This window comes from Hetaerina americana, unplaced genomic scaffold, assembly GCF_022747635.1.
Source record: "Hetaerina americana unplaced genomic scaffold, ioHetAmer1.1.p SCAF_10, whole genome shotgun sequence".
In the NCBI taxonomy this organism is placed as follows: Eukaryota; Metazoa; Arthropoda; class Insecta; order Odonata; family Calopterygidae; genus Hetaerina; species Hetaerina americana.
Genome location: NW_027286070.1, coordinates 34,996,678 through 35,013,730, shown reverse-complemented (window position 1 = coordinate 35,013,730; position 17,053 = coordinate 34,996,678). Strand labels below are relative to the sequence as shown.

Sequence of the window (17,053 nt, the reverse complement as noted above, 5' to 3'; positions counted from 1 at the left end):
GGCAAAATGGTTTAGGTTAATTGGGCATTTTAAATGGACTTCATGCAATAACTACTTTTTTGGCATTGATCCAAATTATTGTATGTTTTATTATCATAACAAATATTTACAAATTATGTACATGTAATAAAAATAGTGGAATGGCTAGTTAAGCATTCATGTATTATAACTAATAAAATGTTTAGAATACAAACTTTCAAATACACTCTATCAAAATAAAAACTTTTTTGCTTGGTCATCACACATCTTTTTGCAGCAAAAACAAAGACTGAGTTCTCAGACACACACAAACTTATATTGGTTCAAAAATTAAATATATCAAGAACAGGCTCTTCCTCTTTTTACTAATTCATGACAAAGTTCTGGTGAGGCCACGATATCTCCCAGGAAAACACTTAGAAGATAGAATTTCTTTGATTTTTCTGGTGTCAGCTCATATTTGCTGAAAGAAAAGAAATCATATGAATAAACCTCAATTTTAGGATTGAAGCAACGATGAAATAACTACATACGTGCATGAAAAGCACTACAATGTAGCATTAGTGAATATATGATGCAACACTCAAAGTATTTCTCATAACAAGGGATGTAAACAAGTACTCTTTTTAGTTACAATGACATTATTATACCTATTTCAGGAAATATGAATTAAAACATAAAATAGAACTCTTTATGATTTATTTGGTTGAAAAAAGTGACTAGCTAATCAGAATTATAATCATATAATCTTAATTAATAAAGAAATGTTATGTTAGGATAGTCAAGATCAGAGAGAAATGATAATTAACAATTAAAATTCCCACTATATAGTATTAAAAAGTTTGAAAACCTCGGTCGTGTGAATAAAAATAATATAGTGGAAATCACAATTGTTGATTATCAAATCTCTCCAATATGAAAAGTTTCCACAAAGTTGAGCCTAAAACTGAAACTGTATAAGGTTAGTCACGATCAATTACAATCATGATTTAACCTGTCAGAGATAAAAATTCTCAAAGTAAGTCTATTAGAAGAACTTAATGGGATGAGTGAGTGCTATTATGTTCCTTCACAATATAGATGGAAAAATCCTATGCAACCAAATTCTTATTCATGGGAATACTGCACAAATGGAATTATTCTCTTATAAACTGTCTGCTCCATATTTTTACTTATTTATGTTATAAAAGTATATGATAAGGTCAGATATTTCTGATAATATTAAAAGAAACATTTTCCACAATACAATTTTTATTACACCACCTAGGTTGTGCAATTACAGTGTGACAACTGATTGATGTTACACTGCAATGTCTTGTGTGATAAGTGACGTTCTAAACTTCTTCCTTTTTGGATAATTTCCCTCGTTGCATTAGCATGAGGACTCTGGTGATTAATAGGGATCAGGATGGTACAATGCCTAACGTACTGGCTTCCCACAGAGAGGACCTGGCTTGGAATCCTGGAGGTGGCAGGTATTTTTCAGGGGTGTCCCGAACCCTACTTGAGGTGTTTTGTAGAGAGCTTTTTGCATGTGCTGCTGAGTATGCCGTCTATTGGTGGGATGTTAAACTGCAGACCCCTTCATACCTTTTATTAAGAGTAGGTTAACGTGAACACAGGATTTCCTTTCCACCCTTACTCCATTCCCATCCATCCCTAATGACATAAATGACCTCAGCTGGCAGGCACTTCTTCTACAACTAATACTACTCTGGTAATTAAAAATTCATTTGACTAAGAATTATGCCCTGAACCACCAATTACCAATTAGGTACGCTAGCCAGTCACGTTGCCAATCTATACTTGTCATAGAACTTTTGATAACATTGATGTAAGCAATGTCCAATATTCCCAATTGTATTTTTTTCCTAAAAAAATTTCTATACATTATTTATTGACTACCGAGTATTAGTGTGTGCAATGATTTTGTGAAGTGCCTACCAACATAAAGTGGGTTTATTTCATTTGTAATAGTTTCGTAGCCATTTATTGTAAAATTGCAGATTTCATCACCTCTATAGGCATTTATCATATTTGCAATTGGGTTATTGACCATGATTAATAATTTTTCAAGTATTTTCCAGTGATTTTGATTAAACTGAATAGATAAAGTTTATTTCATCATGTTGATCTTTCTCTTTCCTAATTCATTCTAAGTGTTTTATGTGCTTTGATTTTTTATTCCAGCCAAGCTCTCATTTTCCCTTTTTCATTGACTTGGAAAGTGCAGTAGTTTCATTTGGGAGCTTCTAATTCTAGATCCAAACTCATTTCCTTCTGGTTTTAAAGCGAGGCAATATGTAATGTTTGCAAATTAGATAAACACTATATAGCTGAGTCAGAAGGAGACACTATACCACTATCCTTTACATAATTTTAACCCAGTGCTTGAATATGTATAATTCTCAACGAATTAAAACTGAAGACTCAAATTTCAAATTAATTCCCCCTCTGAAGTTGCAGTGATCCCTGTCATGGTCTATTTAACTCCAAGGGGTAATTTTTCATTGTTTGAGGCTATATTAATTTGGTTGATTTTCATTATATATATATATACCTTTGTGATTACATGCACTGTTATTGAAGGGATGATTAGGTTTTGGAGTGGTTGGTATAGCAATGCGTTAGGCTGAGTTAGTTAATTTTGGAACAAGTAAACACTCAAACATAAGCTTGGTAATTAGTACCTACATAACATCTGGATCATTTCTCGATTTAATCAGTCACTTCTTATCGGGATACATTTGGTGGGATTACATATACATACATTCTTAGTGGGATACATTTGACAGAACATTTCCCTTTGAGTTTGCAGTGAATTTCGCATTGTCGTCAGCCTCAAGGGTCAAACGACCAGGGTTCACATCACTCATGTTCAGGCGGGAATCGAAACCAAGGCCATTGTATTAGCGAGCACTTTACCCATCTGACTATGCTTAGCTCTTCCCATTTAGTTCTTCAAATTGACTGGTCCTTTGTGTATTTTTACCCCCATAAAGTTAATTAATAATTTATCTTTATTTCCTTCGCCAGCTATGTGCATTGCCGTGCTCTCGTCTTTTCTTCTGGGTCCAACTGTAATGGCCATCTTAATGTGGCAAAATCATATTTTGTGGCATGGCTAATCGATGCTACCGAAATCTCCGACACTCCAAAACTTTCTTAGACTTTCCAATTACTTGGGAGCCTCAGGCAAGTTTTTATAACCTCTCACTCGATCCACTTTGTTTATCTCTTTCTCAACGAATGTTCTTCCATCGGAAATCTTATTGTGTGCCCTCCCTGAGCATTTTTATTTTCGTCATAGGCATTTTGATTTTCACCGCTTACCGAATACGCTCATTGCATCACCTCGCGGAACCTCATGTTCCGAGATGTCCGGCGACATCCAGCCTATTTCTCGGAAGGCAACGGTGAAGTGGACTTTTTGGTGTCAAGGCCGAATCGTCACGAAGGAATAGTAAAAAAAGGATGATTAAGTAATGTAGTTTTAATAAACGCTCACTCGCCTTCTTGATGTCGATCGTCCTGTATCGACATACCAGTTAGGTAACAATTTTTCGCCAAATTGAGGCCGGTTTCAATTGGCACTTCGGACGAGGCTCGGTCTCCAAGTCGACGTGAATTGTTCTGGAGACCACCCTAATGGCTCTCATGAATAATTTCGTGGATCCGGGCTCATCCATGGGCATTGACGCTTTTTTGTACGATATGCTTGTTTTGCACCTTGGTCGTATTTTGTGAAGAAATAATGGCCATTGCCGTCGCAGCACCATGACTTTTACTTTTAACAATAAATATTGTATTACTACGTAAGAAAATTACATAAGTACTACTTAGCAGCTTGGCGAGGTTTTAACTTTGGGAAGGGGAGTCAGGAAACCCGAATTAACCGTATAATCAAATTAAATGGTAAGGAATCATCACGATTATTTATTTTTCATCGAAAGATAGTCTGGTAACTTGGGCAAGAGTTAGCATAGTCACCGAATAAAATAATTTCCAACGTATTATGAATATTTTAATTCGGGATAATTACATACAGCGGATGTGCTCAACAGCTTCGGCCGTGTTCCCCCTCTCCCCATATCAGGCCACCGCATCTTTTGCATGTGCAGGGAATGCACGAGTTTATGTGATGGAATTAGTGATGAACAAGAATGATTTGAATGAGGGGAAGCGCTAAGGAAAAAAATCAAGATTTTTGATATAGACGTTACGCACTTCAACTTATGCCGTTGTGTTCGGTAAAATATGATTAGAAATACCAAAAACTCATGATTAGTTGAAAAAGTATGAGTTAAAAAAATTAGGCGGGCTAGAGAAGATGCTCTAGGGCTTTATAAATAATTTTTATGAATGTTATTTTGTCTTTTGATCACATGAAATATTACAACATGTATCAAAGAAGTATTAGAAATTTGAACGTCTGAGGAGAATGACGGTCGCAACATATAAAAAAAGCTCATTTTGAAAATTGATCTAGAAATATCTTTTAACATAAACTTCTTGAAATTATAATTCTATTTGGTCGCTGATGAGTCGAAACATCTGAATTAAACGAAAGTTCTGTGAAGTTTCGCAGAGGTTATGTTAATTCTCGTGTAATTTTTTTCTGGTTACATCTAGCTCTGTAAAATTCCCCGAGGGTTACTTATACCTACTGTATTTAAGAGTAAATACTCAAAGAAATTATCTCATACTTGCTCTGGAAGCTTACCTTACGACTTCAGGCCAGTCGATGACTGAATTCTGGCCGTCATGCTCAGCGTGCTCTTTACTCAGGGCGTATTCTTCACACACCTTCTCATACACGCACACATCTTTGCCCATCTCTTTTACCAACTGCTCCTCCACTTTGGTGGGGTCCAGGTCCTCGATCACGTGACCCGAGACTGCATGGTGAGCCGCCAGGGCCCCGCGCTTCGACCTCTTAACGTACGTCTCTGCTCAAAACAAAGGAAAATGTGATATGTGGGGTGTGGACAATTTTTTCATTTTACGACTAAATAAAAATGATGTTCAGTAAAGAGTGGTGATAAATTTTTTTAATTCGCAAAATTTACTGTGCAAAAATTAATTTACTGTTTTGTTTATTTAATGTGTAATGAACATGTGGTACAAGCTTCATTGATTCGACAGTGGTATTGCGTCAATGTCAGGCCTTGCAATTTGGTACACGTTCAGTTCACCTGCGGCAGCGATGGAGGTAATAAGCAACGCTGCATTGTAATTTTACTTTCGCCTGAACAAATCGTTAGCCATGTAATGTTACAGGAGGCTAATGGGGAGTCTGCTCTTCCCTATAACATTAGTAGTTGTTGGTTTTAAATAAATTAAAAGAGGGGAGGCAATCAATTTCATAGGATGGTGGGTGTTGAGCTCTGGTGACTGCTTTTACCGAAGAAAACATTAACTGCCTGCCATTATGAGAGACTATCGTCGAATGACGTTGATGGAACTACGTATCAAAAATATTGAATGTGTCATCATTAACTCACTCGTTGGTAACAGAAAAATTGCACATGAGAAGTGTTCGTGTGCAGTGGGTTTCGCGAATTCGCAAATATCTCGCGAAAATCAATGTGAATTCCAAGTGTGTAGGCTGATATTGTATTATGAATGACACGCATGAAACATAATTTCAGTGGCTCCGCAAAATGTGGATTTAGGATAAATATTGAGGATACAGCTCGAGGATACATAGGTGCTATTTTCGTCAGTAATTCATACACCTTCCTTTTCCTAATCATCTTAATCTATGTGGCGGAAATTATGTCAGCATTCCAGCGCTACCCGCAATGAGGGTAATTTACTTACCTCTGTTGTAAATATTGGGTTGATTTTATAACTGTCGTCTCCACATGGCTTAACTGGAATATTTATTATATCTTCCATTTGTTTCTCGGGTACTCTAGAAGAAATCTGTCCTCAATGGGACCAAAAATCGGGCCTTGTGGAAATCCAGTACGCAATATTTCCGGCAACTAAATGATACCTAGATAAATCAGTGATATGGTGACCTGTCTTCAACTGTGTTTTTGGAAGGCATAGATTTATATTTTTCTTTCATTTTGGAGATTTTAACGTTTAATTTGAACAATAATGAATACCCTATCGGAAATGGGTTTCTCGATGGTGAAAACTCGCAGGGAGCATTTAATGTAATCGATAATAATCGATGATATTTGTTTCATTCGGAAAAAAGTCACGATTGAGTTGAAGAGTTTGTGAAGGGTCAAGTTCATCTCAATTCTAATCTACAAAAACGCAAAGCATTTGTGAGCAGCTGAAAATGTCAGGACACTTAATCTAGTAAAACTGGACATTAAGTGTAAGCATTTAGCTAAATATTTTTAATACCTTAAATATGCATTCATTTCAGCTGCCATGAAGGTTTTTTTGATAACCCTCGAATGTCACGTATCTCACTGCCGCGAGCCGTTTGTAAAGATGGGCCAACCGTAATAATGTTTTTGGTGATTTCAGCATTCACATATATGTACCTTTAGGGCGCGCAATAGGATTTTTACCTTGCTACTTACATTCGTGCGTAATTTTTAAGGTTCCTATAATATTCCATGTATCATTTCCGTCAATGCACCAACAGAATTGCGTTTCCGCAGAAATAAGATCTTTCCTGATGGTTAAGGTTTTTGGCGTTTCTAATAGTTCGCAACGCTCAGCTGTGGGTGATAACTCCAATGGCAATAAACGTATTTAAGTTTTTCGGAAAATGGACAATTGTGATCTGTATTCGTCAAGGCCGCAACAGCTCAAACTCACATATTAATAATTTCTGATTGTGCTGTATGGCTCCCCCAGAGATTGTGCCACGCCTTGGTCGCTGGTTTTTCCACGCAACGGACCGGGCGATCCGTGCCGATTGGTTATCAGAGTGTGGCGTGGGCGTTTCATGACTTTCACCACACGAGGTAGCGAATCCATTACGGTTTTTTTGCTGAGCGCAGGCCATTGCTGGACTAATTTATTCTTTCTGTGCGACCATACTGAAATTTTGTCTGCTCTTTTTGCGAAAAAAGCTTATGTTGCAGCCATTCAACTTTCACTCGCCTCAATTGCATCAATCCCTTCGGCATTGTTTCTTGGAAATCTTGAGATGGAATGCAGGTGATTGGGGCTGTTTATTTTTATAACCCTTTTAATGTACATACATACATCCAAGTTCTGCTTGTGACTAAATAATGGTTCTAATAATTATATGCGGGGTCGCGAATGTTGGGGTCTAATAAGCATTTTAGGACAGATTGGTAATTGAGTCAAGGTATGAATTGGAGAAACTATTAAGGAAAATACAATTAGGCGTCAGTAATGGCCTGTTCCTAACGAGAGGCGCGGGTAGCTCATTTTCATGTACGTATCATCCGGAGTATGTACCAGGGAGTGCTGCTAGGGGGCTGTACATGGGAGTATCGCCACATAGAACAAATTTCGGAATAGCAATTCCATTGAAAATACTGTAGCTTTCAGAAGTCAGTCCGTGGAGCTTGACGTGGAAAGTCCACCTTGCACACTCTCTTATGCATCGCTAGAATTATGAAAACTGGATTTCTTTTCGGTGTTGCTTATGCCATTGAAAATTCAAATGGAATGAAGCCAAATGAAAATTTGATGAGGAAGATAATTGACTTAGTATAAGGAGACCCCACAAGCAATCAATTCAGTCCACGTATTACAGTAGTTTAGGATGAAGAACGCATAGAATAAATTGTGTGGTTAGAGATGAAGCAAACTTCTGGCACGGTTCCTACTTCGGCCTTGATCCAATCGGTGACGAAATTTTCAGTGAGAACCCAACCTATGGTGAAATTTCTCATTCATTGCAATGATTTATCTAGATATTAGATCATCCGTCCATTCACCTATGTTGAAATCACCTGCATAACACAATCTTTTGCAAAAATTCGCTCCCTCCTTTTTGTTTCAAGTTAAACGGAAGGACAGTTGTGCTAAATAAAACATGTTTACTGCCGACCTCAAGAGTTTTCCCCAAGAGTTCTTCAATTCCCACTTTCTGTAGCCAAGTTGTTTTGGATAAAAGATGTTGTATCCTATTATTAGAGCGGAAAGTTTCGCTCACGGCCTCCCTTTCAGTCCTTTCTTGTTTTTACTTCTTTTCGGATTCACAGGTTTATCTCTAGGGATTCTCGCCCTATGATCTTCAGGTCTTTTGAATGTTGCAGTTGTTGAGTGAAAGATGCCGTAGCGCAATTTCGAATGTTGGCATTTAAAATTGGAATTTAATATATCATGTCTTTGTTCTATGCTACTTAGGTATTTCATTTAATCTTTTGTCAATATGTCTTGTGTTACCTTTTACTGGATCGGATTCGTAAAAACCTATTGGCGTTTGACAGTCACATTTTAATTTCCATTTTGGGAAAATCAGAATTTCTTTCAGAATTCATTGCAGTTCTAAATATCAATGGCTAGCATACTTAGCAATTTGGTATCTGCATTACTAATGAGTTATCTGATCCTGAATATTATCCGCGCAGCCGATTGTGTCAAATTTGCTGTAGCTTTACAAAACAAGGCGAATTTTATGTGGTCCGTAATTAAATTGCAAAAACGCAAAATAAAGTGACTAAATTTGATAATTAGGACGTTGTGTTGTACGGGTTATCTACTACAGACGAGCAGGAGAATTAATGGTGTAGGTATGACGTCGATTGTTTGTAGTACCGCGAATTTACTAACTACGGTGGCTAGAAAGTGGAGATAGTTACTCCACGTGGCCTCTTTAAAGGTTAGTGGCTTGTGAATTTCATTCTCTATTTACCGGTTTTTATCACAATTACCTCTGGTAAATATTTTCTTCGTTTTGATTCCACTATACTCTCTTAAACTGGCATTATGGATGAGGAGAAACTTCCACACAAATTAATTGATGGATGCAGTTTCTGTCAGAATAATGGACTGAAAGGAAATTTTTCATGACATCTTTAATTTATATACTTTCTCAGTCTATTTTAGGGAGAAATGGTGAGATGACTTCGTGTGCTGAATGGAAATTAGAAATGTCTCATTTATATTGATGTAAATGGTTTCCTTCGGCATACAATATGCATGTATGCAATGCCATTTTGAAAACATAGTATTTTTCATTTCATTAATATGATTTAATAATGCAACAATTTCATAGCGTAAACATCATTCGCCTTGACTGGGATTCTATCCCGGACCCCTTGATATCCGGCAGAGTGCTTCAGCCAGTTAAGCTACCGAGGCGTCCCGTTACATCTCGAGATTTTGGGGGCATTAAAGGAACAAGATGAGATTCAGGTTCGAATCCCGGTCAAGGCGAATGATTTTTACACTTTGACATTTTTGCATTTTAATACACAGCTGATGACTCCATTATAAGTTACTTTAGCGGCATCTCCCGCAGTTTCTTGGAATTTGTTTAATAAAGTTTAATATGCAATTTCCTGGTAATTTTTCGTGAAAGGATTTATCCAACTTCTCCTTAAGAAAGGTACCTTATAAACTTGGCTTGCAGAAATCTTAACCCTGTCCATTGTGTATCCATTATCATCGCTGATGATACAAATTCATACCAAAGATATATACATATTCTTGTTGTTATACAAATTTTTGTCTTTAACAGTCCAAAGGATTATTTTATATGACTGAGAACATTACTGATTATTTGATAGCACCCTAAGGGTGAATCCTCCTACCGCTATCCTGGATCAATCTATTAATATAAAGAGGTGATAATAAGAAATTCACAAACCTCAGGCTTCGTTAGGGATGTTCAGATTAATATTAAGTACAATTTAAACTCCTGACTCTCCAGTCGGTAACTGCTCTATCACCCCAACCATCTAGGCTACCTCCCCAATAGTAAATAGGTCATTACCTTGATTGTTTTGAAATTGTTTACCTATTATTATCTACGAAATAAAATGAATTCAATGAAATATATGCGGCGCAGTTAAAGCTTTCAGTTGACGCTATTTGGTTGACTCTACGAATATTCAATATTTATGAAATATTTTTTTATTTTTTCAGGATCACTAAATATGGAATGAGTTCCGAGGAGTTGGTGGCAGCTTTTCATACTCACTTGGGTTCAAGGAATAAGCCAATTTCTTGACGAAATTTGACAGTCGTACCGCAACGATGATAACAGGAAATCCAATCAACTGCACCGGAAACTCAATTGCTGGACTGTTGACTTGAGGACTGATCTGCACTGAGTTTTCTTCAGAGACCACTTCGAGGCCAAAGGTCAGTAGGATGGCCAAGAGTGTTAGAAGGTCGCTCCAGTGAAGCCACCGCATGTCGATTCTACAATGTGAGATGATAAGAAGGATTAAGATTATGTTTCCACTTTTTCTGATTATTATATAGTATAAAGCTATCATGGTGGCGATAGACGAATGAGAAATTATGGCACTTTTTACATTCCGGATTTCTATTAAATATATTACCGCGGGCAAAATGTCTCGACTTAGGTTATATTCTTGTATCCACGACTCCTCATTAATATTACTTAAATCGCCAAAATTTTAATGTCGCGTTCAATTTAGCTATTTTTTATTATATTCACCTTAAAAAATTCCATCATCTGTTGTGGTATCCGTAAAATATATTCATTACATTTATTTTAATCAGAACAATGTGTACAATAAAGTTTAATGTTATGCTACGATGATGAATAGTAGGAAAAAATAGGCGAATAGGAATTTTGAGAAGAGTCCTTGTGATCAATCGTTTAGCTAATGTCACTTGCCAAGTTAACGCACAAACGCGTAATGTGAGTTTCATTGGTTTATCTTTACTGTCGTCAAAATCAATTATAGTCTGTTTTCAAGTAAGCAGCTATAATTTCTATTTGCCAGTGAAAGTATAAAATACCAATTCATCGAAAATGCCTTCTAGGAATAGGTCAATTGGTTTTGAGCAAATTTATTTAATGAATCCTGGAGTTTTTCGATGAATTAATCGCGCCACTCAAAAACATTTTCACTCATTCCTTTCGTTTTTATTAAGGCCGCAGATGATCTTATTGTATGAAAGAGGTGTTCAATCAAGACTGAAAACTGGATAGGTTATCAGTTGAAGGCATATTCTTCTCAAGTTCGATTAGATGGAAGATTTCCATAGGGGTACGTGATGTCAGTGTTTTTTTGAACATTTATTGTGAATGTTTGTTCTAGTTGCCATTTAGTAATCGCAGGTTGCGGGTAGCCTGGACGTGCAGTCATGAAATGCCGGTCCGTTAGGCCTCTTCGTGGCATTGGAAAGTCAAGAACTCTAACAGTCTTAAGATTTGTTGGAAACGAATATTAGTTTTATAAAAATTCTAATGGATATGAGAAGCCACATACTGTGGCGTAAAAATGGTAATAATTAAATATGCAGTGCCAACAATGAAGTGGTTATCTTACTGGGCACAAAAAAGAGAGTAAAATGATTAGGCTCTTAGAAAACGATTACCACTCAATTTTCAAAACTCACCTGCTTGTTTTCTCTGATGAAATTATTTCTTTCTACACTCTGACTTAATTGCGTAATACAGATAAGGTTTAAAAATCAACTACTGTGGATTTCAATCCACAGTAGAAACAATCAATTTTGCTCCGATGATAAATTTATAATAGAGCAGGCCTTTCTGCATCTGACTGGTGGGACTTGCTTACAAATGCACTTGAATGATGAACATCCATTGCTCGCAACTACCACAGAAACCATTACTTCTAAGCCAGGTTTCAGGCGTAACTTCGTGACCCCTATTTTAGTATATCAGTTAAAATATTAGTATACTAGTATACACAGTTTTTTATTGAACCGACCGAAAACTCACTAAAATGGAAGCCGTTTTTTCTAGCCATTCTCTGCTTCTGCTGGTTGAGAATGGCAAGAAAATGTTGGCACCCAAGACTGTTTCACGTATCTTTTGCGATGGGCCATATACCCCCCTTTCCCCATTCGTTGATTATTCAATTCGAGGGATAATTAGAATTGAAAATCGATTCATAATGATACCCGGGTTTGCAACTATGCATTGAGCCTCTCTCAAAGCTCTGTGCGCCCTTTGTCGTCTACCCTATCCGCTTCATTTTGTATCTTGTATTAAGGCTAATTAATTGCCTACCTCAGGCTTACATATTGTATGCACAGTCTTCTGCTCTCTTTCTTCTTCATTAAAATATCCTAAGTAATTTTTTTCAGTGCGTTATACAACACTAATCAGCAGCGTTTAGTTTAAAAAGCCACCATTTCCATTTGAACGAAGTTTAATTTAATATCTTATCTGGATTTCATTATGTATTGAAATCAGTTGTGCTCTATCAGTTGTTTTGTGAACCGCGTAGATCATGTCTTTCCTTAATCACTCAAAGAATGAGACAAATTGAGTGGAATAAAAAAAATGGCTGGATTGTACTCAAACAAATAATTTTGAGTCCCAAAGTGCTCTAGTAAATCAACATCAGTATTTTGACTTATCCCATAAAATTGGGCAGTCGGATGTATTCACAATAAGACACTGCATTAATAGTGGCCGCAGGCTTCTGTTTTTGTTTAAGTTTCCGTTCCATTGTGGCTGAAGATTTCCATCTGTATGGGAAGACGTAGTTTGTTGAATTAAAATAATTTGACCGACCCATAATGTAATAACCTTTCAGGAAAATGCCGTAGATGCCGATTAATCTCGGAGATACGGTACTTCCTCGATGGTTGCAGCGAATGCACGTCTTTTTAAGATGCCGGTAATGTGCTCATGTTTGAAGCTCATAAGTTTTAGTACGTATAGCATTCGTATAACCTCTTCATTCAGAAAGTTCAGGCTCCAGGCATTTTACATCCTAATGCTAAGTAATCCGCTTTCGCCGTTATCGCTTGAAGCCTGTCCCGTCATTTGTTGAACATATTTTGAAACTCCAGAGACAAGCTCTCTAGTGATTAATTTAAGCAAACAGGATATTCCAGACGTCGTCACCATTGGTTCACAGAACGAAAACCTCCTGTTTCCACTAATGTAAACTGGAATTGGTCCCTTATTGATGGAGTGATTTTTTTTCCTCTGTAGACTCATTACTAAGGTAGCTTTATGTAACCAAATTTTTCGCTTAATCATCTAGTGGTATTATTTCAATAGTTAAAAATTGAAAATAAGAAATTCCTGGAGCACTCTTATTTAATCATCGATGATTAAGTTATGATTATCCGTTTTCTGTTCATAATTGATCGGAATCGTCGACTGAAAAAGCGTTTTCGATTCCGCTAAGGGTTTGCGTTGTTATATAGCTTATTATGACCTAAAAGTGACATAATTAACAGGAAATTAATGTTGCTCCAACCGTAATTTTCATGAAAAGGCTCAAATAAATGGAGCTGATATTCGCTTTTGATCCTCTGCCTAAACTGATACATCGCACTCTTAAAAGTTTATTGAATTCGAATGAATGTGAATCTTTGCATGTTTCTGTGCTTTGCGTTCATTATTCGTACTCTCTTTATGCGGATGGTTTCAATGAAAAGTTATTTTATGAGCTGAGATTATTCTAGGTTTTTAATAGTGATTATACTATAATATGAGTAGAGTCAATCTTTTCCATATTAGGAATGCCACCTACCATCCGAAAAATCGGGAAAAACATGGAAAATATTGGGAATTTTCGGGGCATGGTATAACGCGGGGAATATAAGAGAAACTAGTGTAAATATGCTTTGGCTCTTCTCTTTTATCTTTCGGCCCAATATGGCGCCAAATATGTGCGTTTTTTATATAGGTAGGCTAAGTTAGTAATTGTTTGTCAGATTTTCTAGTTCGTCTCGAAATAAAGAAAAACTTTGATTCTTGACTGCTGGTTTTCAACCATCATCACATTTTTCTTCACTTGACTGCACTATATTTAAGAAAGGAGTAATGTCGGAGTGCAATTTGCTGAAATTTCAAAATTTTGATCAAATTAGCCCTTTCATTTTCGCACAATATGGTTGAAAATTATATCGCTAACAAATGTAGATTATTAAAGGCCAAAATTATTTAAGTCTGTTTATACATGGTTCTTGTAATTTAAATTATAGGGTATGATATGAAAAACATAATTTTTCCCTGGAAATTCAGGGAATGTTGTAATCAGATATTAATGGCAACCCTGCAAGGGCAGTATTATTATTATTATTAAAAATACACATGTGCTGATAGACATTGTCAGGTGGCACACAAGTCCCAAATAATCGCAAAAGGTAATAGATAAAATCAGACTTCAAAACACAAATCTCTTTAACAAAACAAGCGAATCCCCATCACATTTACAACCATTACTCAGCAAGAAAAAAAGATAAATTAAAAAACATTTAAGCTATTGCATATAATATAATACACCACACATCAATCAAATTATTACATATATAACTTACATCTATTCTTAAAAGTGTACACTCTGTTAAGGAAGGGCTCGAATATTTTTGCAGGTAAGGTGTTCCAATCAACAATTGTTCTATTTAGAAAGTATACAATTCACTGGCAGTTGAATTAAGTGGCTACTTTAGAAATCTATGATACTTGAATGTTTACCAGTAATTTAAAAAAATCTGCGAAATAATAGAGGCAAACATCGGATGAATGAATAAGTACGAGGGGAGGTTTTGAAGAGATTGAGGGAGAGTATCCGGAAGGATAGAGCAGATCTTTGGCACAAAAGCGACTGGTTCTGCAGTCATGACAACGGGCCGGCTCATACCTCCCTCTCCGTGATGCAGTTTTTAGCAAAAAACGGCATGACATCGATTGTCCACCTCCCCCGTCCTCACCCTTAGCTCCCTGTGACTTCTTTTTGTTCCCCAGTCTCAAAAGGGACATGAAAGGAAAGCGTTTTGACACTGTGGAGGAGGTAAAACAAAAATCGCTAGAAGGCCTATGGGACATCCCGATAAATGAATTTCAGAAATGTTTCCAACAACGGAAGCATCGTTAGGAGATAAGCATTGTGGTCAATGGGGAATACTTTGAAGGTGAACAAAATTTAATGTAAATATATTGAGAACTAAAGAATCTATAACAACATTCCTGTTATTTTTGGGTCCCCCCTCATATTCATGGCACATGGGTTATGGACTCTGCTTTCCAACTCCTATCATAATTAATTTCTTTTATCTTGAGATTAAGACATTTTGCTAGCCCATTTAAATTATATCATTTAACTATCGCCTGCAACCTCTATTCTGAAGTAATAAATTTAAATATTAGCAATGGCTTCTCAAGTAACAGCAATTTTTCTCTTTTAATCCTATTTTCCCGCTCTTGCCTCTTCTCAATGATTAATTCCGGTGTGGCGATTGTCTTGAAGATAGATACTATATGTGTAATTGACCAATATGCCCTGGGGAGCTGAATACGTTGCTGTAGTCAAAGGGTAAATTAAGTGCCTGATAATATCCACGGAAGCTCCTAAATCTAAAAGTACGAGTACAATGTTATACATTCCATGTGCAATGAAATCCCGCTGATATTTACTTCTCAGGTATGCATAAGTTGTAATGATATGTTCGAAGAAATGTTCAACTAGATTCATTCGAAAAGAACTTGCATAATCCTTGCAAGCGTTATTTTAAATTTCTTCCTTTAATATATGTTGCATTGGAGTATTTATACCAAATATAGATGTAGCTTTTAAATATAGGTTTTTCAATTCACATGCCGAAAGATTCTGAAGGGTTTGGATAGCAATGGCTTACAAGAGTTTGCGTGAAGATTCATTTTAAAATGATCTGCAGCACAGATGGAAAGAATTCAGGACACCGACTGTTATGCTTTCACCAAAAGAATAATTTTAAGAACGTACCCTTTGGAAATTTCAATGTCTGGGAAAGGATAGTGACGGGGCGAGGTAGGAAGAGCAGAGTGAAAGAGTGCTGATGAAATGACAATTATGAAGTGATTAATAGGGTTCGAGCTGAGATTTACACTTAAAAAGTGAATGAGCATAATTTCTAAAGACATTCTCGTTATTATGCGTGCCGGGAAGACAAAGGGCGACAAGAAGACGAAGCGCCCGAGGCGTCGGGTTTGCTTCTCATGGGGTCAAAAGCCGCTGGACTGACTGCTCCACTGAAGGAGAGGCAAGCGAACATATGCCTTCCCGCGAAAACACAACTTTCCATCTCACGATATAATAGTTGTTCTCCTTCCTCTCGGCGCGGAGAACATAACCATCGACGAGCTTGAGCTTTCTCGTCTCGTAGTGTCGGCGTGCTACTTTAAACTCGGCCGGATAAGCACAGCTAATGAAATCCATCTTTGGTTAGGATCGGTTCTGGAATACATTGAAGTCGCTGAATCTTGCTTCAAATCATTTGATTTGCAAAGAAAATTAAATAATTTTTTATAAAAAATGAAACCTTACAGGTAAATGTTTTCGTGAAAATAGAATAATTGCTAAAGATTAAAAAATTTGCGAAAGTTGCGGAAAATGTGTCAGCCTTTTTTTTACATACATTTATACTTGTATGCCTGTAAACCACTCGTACATTAAACATGACAAGAGTATGCGATGGAATGGATGGTCCTATATAAGCCATGAATTTATTTATTGACTACTATCACTCAGATTTTACGTTTTTTGTAAAAACACCGTCTTGCAATCAGTTCTATAAAGAAAGACTTGTTGTGACTCACGTAGGTCTCGTATTTACCATGGTATTTTTTACTGTGGCTAATGTTATAGGGTAAATGCCGCGTATTTTTGGGATGATAGACAGCGTTGTTTACCAAATTGCGGTCACCTTTTTACAGGAAAGAGTAATAATAACTTATTTGAAAAAGTAAACGTCATCTGGTCAAGAAATGTCATACATCAGCACAAAAACACGGTCACAGATGTAGATTTTTAAACCATCAGAATCTGAAGACGACGACCGAGCCGTCGAAACGTCAAAACAACATATTGTGAGTGTCCTTTCTTTGTGTCTCTATGGTTTAAAAATCTACATCTGTGTTTATATATATATATATATATAAACACAGATGTATATATATATATATCTATATATATATATATATATATATATATATATATATATATATATATAT

The 17,053-nt window shown here is 36.5% G+C and overlaps 1 protein-coding gene across 1 annotated transcript; it reads right to left on the bottom strand.

The window, feature by feature from the left end:
- Positions 1 to 318: 318 nt before the first annotated feature.
- LOC139700304 (uncharacterized) lies at positions 319 to 10,292 on the bottom strand. Its single transcript, XM_071598944.1, has 3 exons — positions 10,076 to 10,292; positions 4,703 to 4,928; positions 319 to 442 (listed from the first exon to the last, which is right to left on the bottom strand). The coding sequence occupies exons 1-3, from the start codon at positions 10,290 to 10,292 to the stop codon at positions 319 to 321; spliced, it is 567 nt and encodes a 188-aa protein (XP_071455045.1).
- Positions 10,293 to 17,053: the final 6,761 nt, after the last annotated feature.